The 5,089-nt window shown below is 35.9% G+C and overlaps 1 protein-coding gene and 1 long non-coding RNA gene across 6 annotated transcripts in view; one reads left to right on the top strand and one right to left on the bottom strand.

The window, feature by feature from the left end:
* UNC13C (unc-13 homolog C) overlaps window positions 1-5,089 on the bottom strand; it is a 134,873-nt gene that overhangs the window by 2,248 nt on the left and 127,536 nt on the right. For all 3 annotated transcript variants that reach the window (XM_017742683.1, XM_017742682.1, XM_008639998.2), the window contains 2 exons: window positions 1,060-1,152; window positions 189-348 (listed from right to left, as the gene is read on the bottom strand). In XM_017742683.1, the coding sequence (XP_017598172.1) occupies window positions 189-348; window positions 1,060-1,152 (253 nt within the window). The remainder of the gene's footprint in view (window positions 1-188; window positions 349-1,059; window positions 1,153-5,089) is intronic.
* Window positions 1,141-5,089, top strand: part of LOC108448728 — a 43,537-nt gene continuing 39,588 nt past the window's right edge. For all 3 annotated transcript variants that reach the window (XR_001864721.1, XR_001864722.1, XR_001864724.1), the window contains exon 1: window positions 1,141-1,219. This is a non-coding gene — a long non-coding RNA (uncharacterized LOC108448728). The remainder of the gene's footprint in view (window positions 1,220-5,089) is intronic.

Here is a 5,089-nt window from a genome sequence, read left to right on the forward strand (position 1 = left end):
AGCTTGGTGACTGCCATTCATCTTCATATACAACAAAGATAAAAATTAGTAAATAATTTTGAAATAGTGTCTATATCTATGTATAGCCTTACGATGTTTTTCTTGTTGTTGCTATTAATGGTTTAATGGCAAAAGTATTTTAAGAAAATTTTCAAAAAGCATGCAATTCCCAGACATAAAAGACTTACAACTGGAAAGTTTCATTGTATTTTGGTGACCAGGTGTTGCTCTTTGTCTTGGTTCCATGCTTTCTTTTCTTGTCACTTAGTTTAGGACCCAGTATGCAAACTTCCACGAAGGGACGGAACATAGCTGTTGTTTGCCAGTTTAGGTTATTAATTGCTACAACTGTAAAGAGATAAAAAAACTGAAGTTAAATTCCATTGCAAGAGTTCCAATTAATTAACCTGTATGATTTTTTTATAGCCAGTGAAAGGTGACCTGAGAGCTTTCCTATAGGATCTCAATACCTGGCAAGCCTCGGAGGAGCTTTACCCCTTCCCTGCCAAGTAAAGATGTCTGACTACTTTTAGGTTCAAAAGTATCAAATATAAACATATATTTTACAATTCCTTTACAATTACAGGTTCTTTTTGCCTGCTATCTTCACTGTAATTAAAAAAATCTGAATGATCCTGTGTTTCTTTCTGAAATTCAGGCTGTGCAGAACAAAGGCATTTTGTTATAAATGCAACTTCTTAAGACTTGGTGGTGTCATTCACCACCCAGCTTTGCTGTACTTTTTTACAGGTTGAATTATGTACAAGCAATTGAGAAGTAAAATTTGACACATTTTAATTTACAGCTCCATAACTTAATATAATAACTTTGCATTACCTACACAGAGAAGCATAGACAGTACTTGCCTGCATAATCTGAACTTCTGCTGTTGTTGAGCAAGGAAAAATCACCTAATCACCTGAAGTGTACTGATAGTTTCACAAGTACTATAATACTTAACAACTGTTGCTTTATTATTGGTATGTTTGACTTAGGGTGTACTTGGAGGTTTGGTCTTTGTCATTGCTTTCTTTTTAAAGTTGACTGTCTGAAACTTACCTTTCACAGTGACTTTATGCTCACCAGTTCCAGGATGGGTAGAGACATCCACCTGTACAGATATCTCACCCACTGAATTAGTAGCAGTTTGACCTGAAACAAGAATTTTTGGTTAGCACACCTGGCTTCTTGATGCATCAAGAGAAATAGACAGTGAAAGGTGAGTGGTATTTTCTGTCAGAAACACTTAGAAATTTCTGAAATGTTTCACATTAAAGTGGGAATCAGTTACAGATTCATAAATGATTTTGCCACAAAAGTTCTGGGGAACTGCAAATATCTATGGAAAGTGCCTCAGTGAAATAAAAAATCCTGTTCACCTGGAACTTTCTGTTCTGGTTGTCCTTAGGTGTGTTTGTATCTTGAAATGTAGAAGTTGGTGGTTTTGTAATTTGTTTGCATGTACACCCCAAAAACCTTACTGCTGAGCGTGCATTTGGAAAGTTACTTCTGTGTCATTATAGATGAATCCTTTGCTGAGGGTTTTGTCTCAACAAACTACTGAAGTTTTGCATTAACACAGAGAGGGGTTTAAAGAAAAAAGGAGAAGGTTGAAGGCATGGCAGAGGAACCAGGAACTTAATTTTTAAAGTTTTGCTTTTGAGCACCAGAGGAGGTTATAAGTCAATTTGCACCGAATGATTCTTTAAAAGGACTCTGTATGTCTTGAAAAGTTCCTCAATATATCAGATTATAACAGCACAACATAAACAAAATTGAGTATGTTTACTTGTTCTTTGAATGACCATGAAAGTTGAATTCTGTGAACTGCACTTGGTCCCCACAGTGTAATCTCTGTGAACCACATACTAAAGTAAATTGCTACCCCTTTATAGCTGGCTGCTATTTCTGTGGGTAGCAGAGAAATTTATACCGAAATTCCTCATTGACTGGTTCCCCATCCCTCCATATGTGAGGAGAAGCAAACATTCCTTTAGAATTTTTCCAACAGTACGCACAGGAATTAAGGAAGGGTTACAGAGAAGAGGGAGGGGTGTCTTGTGTATAATAATAATGGGGAAAGTGATTTCCCCCCTGAAATTAGTTTATACCCACAATATTTTTTCTGTTATCATGCATAGTCTTTTTCTTTCCTGGATTTCCTCACCAGTGGCTTTCCAGAAATGAGTTCTGCAGTGATGTTTATTCATTGTTTTGGCCTGATCTGTAATTGTGTTCTCTACATGGGATGAACATTGCAAAGTCAATTAAATACTCTTACCCCAAGTGTTACTGCTTCAGAGAACAAACCCTTTTTTACCTGATACATCAAAATGTGGAGATTCAGTGATCATTTAACATGCTCAGAACCCTTGAATATTATTCTGCATTTCCAAGTTTTCAGGTGAGTTTGGCTTAGAACTGTTGTGAACCTACTTTTGAAACATAGTCAGTAGTGTTTTAGCAAAAATGCACAGTGTCAATACCTTACTGTATTACAGCTGTTACTTCTGAATTGCAGGGTACCTGTACAAATTTTGCTGTTAGATGTATTTCAGTATCAGTCAGAGGGTTTGGGCCACTACTGACATGTAAATAAGCAACTTACTAGACATCAGCTTTTTAATGACAAGAGGTTTAGTTTCAGTGGCAGAAATTAATTTTCTTGTATTTGGATAATTACTTAAAGCTGTACTATATGGAAGCTCTAAGTTGGTGAATCATTTTATGTCTTGCTCACAAAAAAGAATACATACTTTTTAAAAGAATTTGTATAAAAAGGAAGGAATCAAATGGACTAGAAAAGCTAAATAGCAAGAAAAATAGAATGGTTTTATTTAGAAGCATAGACTGAAGAATTCTCTGACTATAGTAAAATTTGCTTTTACTTGAGAAGAGAAAGGAAATTCTCATTTGGTCAAGGTCATAAAGCTGGTTTTCTTTTCTCTTGCACGCACAATGTCATTAGGCCATGTATCAGTGAGTAGCAGGTTTTTAATGGAGTTATATTTAACCCAGGGTGCTGACTTGTGTGAAAAAGCCCTCCCTCATATTCCTTATATTAAATGCAGGCAATGCCTATAATTCAGAAAAAAGCTTGCCCAGGATAGAATTCGAATACTAAATATAATGTATTTTTATATATAGAGTATTCTCACTGGCTTTGTGATACTGTAAAGTAAATGAAAGAGTAGAGACTGGAGGTCCTAGAGCATTAATCTGTCTCATTCTTTAATTTTTTGAAATCCTACGTTTTCAAGCTGTTCCATAATGCATGGAATTCAACCTCAGCACAGGTACATTTTGTGGTGATAACCTCTATGAATGAGGCTTTTGATTCAGTCTATAGCCTTCCTTCAGCTCTGAAGTTTGAGCTGAACATACTGTAACTCTGTTCTGATTAAAAAGCTTTCAATGCCAAGCCAAAAGGTGAGAACCAGAAGGGAACCAGGAACTTGCAACACCTAAATCTTAGGGACAAAAGCTGAATATACTGAGAGAGAGAATGAGAAGTTTTTGAACTCTCTCCCAATCACAGTTAATAATAATTTACCCCTGACTACAGTGGAAGATGAGGTAAACTGATCCTGAATATCACTGAAAATATCAGCCAGTATCAGTTACTTGTTTTAGCCTCCAGCTTAAAAAAATCCCCAAACCAAAACCCTGGGAATGTTTTAAAAGAAGACAATTAGCATTTTCATTAGATATCCTTGAGAGCAGCTGGTGGGTGATGGTAATAGTGAAGTGTGCTGTGTTAACCTCTAATAACGACAGGTAGGATTTCACCAAGACAAAAATCTATGAATCTGTAAGGGTTAGACTTCCGTTTCTCCAACTGTTTTATTAACTCATACAAAATATATTCTTGCAAAGGTCTCCTGATTGGTATCTCTTTCCTTTTCCTAGTAGTCCATAATTTACAACAGTGCTCCAAGCAGTACTGCAAATATATAGTGGGATAGGCCTTGTATGTACAGTACAGCTTGATATGGTTATGAAGAAATTTGTGCACAACATCACCCAGTTTTATACTAAAAGCAGCTGACATTGAAATGACCCTTACATTCAGTATTGCTGAGAAGCCCTCCTTTGCAGAACATCTCAGCCAGCAGAGATAATTTCTAGTGGAGTCTAGAATATAAACTTGGTTTCTTTTAGTAATCACGCAACCCTATTTCTCTTCCTGACCTGCTGAGCAAACTAGAGATACAATTCCAGGACATTTGGTATTTGCTTACAGCATCTCTTGTTGACATTCAGTAACTATGGCACTTCATTTTAAAGTCTCTCATCTGTCTATTTCTGCTGTTTTGTTTTCTTTTTTGCTACCAGTTCTTGTACAGTCATAGCAGGAATTAGTGATTCTGATCGACTATAGAAAGGTCTATTTATCCTACTGCATTTAATAAGCCAATTTAGCTGACAATAAATATCTCTCTGTGCACAGCAGAGGATGATTGCACTTTTCTTTCTTTAATACTGTAATATAACTAATTCGAAGACTAACAAACTTATAAATGATTCTGCCTTATGTTTGAAAACTTTATGGATGTTTAATTATTACTCCTTGCTTTCTGATATCTGCTTTACATTTTATTTGTTGGCATATTCATATGATTCAAAATACAGCATTCTCTTACTGGTGGGTCTTAAAGTGATCACATGCATTTAAAGTGCAGTCATTCATTCGCAGTAAATAAACTGTAAAGGAGAAAAAGGATCTCCTCTGGCCAAAGATGCTCACTCCTCAGTGACCAGTAAGGCCTTGAGTTAGGCTTTTATTCCTCCTTATTTAGCACCTGCAATGTCATCAATGTGATAGCTGTTTTAACACTAATGATTTTGACAGAAGACAGACATTTTGGACCAAGTCAAATGTTTCTTAGTCATGACAGTTTCTTAGTCATAATTGCTGCATGTGCACAGAGAAATTCCCTTGCCTTCTATTCCTTAGTAAGTACCTTTGGAAAAGGTGAACTTGTGCACTCTGATAGAGAAAATAGCAGAACATGCAAATATAAAAATGAGTCATGTATATTTTGTAAAACCAAAACAGTAACTCCCTATATTTTCTAGGATAATACTC

The sequence above is a fragment of the Corvus brachyrhynchos genome, unplaced genomic scaffold (genome assembly GCF_000691975.1).
Source record: "Corvus brachyrhynchos isolate BGI_N302 unplaced genomic scaffold, ASM69197v1 scaffold97, whole genome shotgun sequence".
NCBI lineage: Eukaryota > Metazoa > Chordata > Aves > Passeriformes > Corvidae > Corvus > Corvus brachyrhynchos.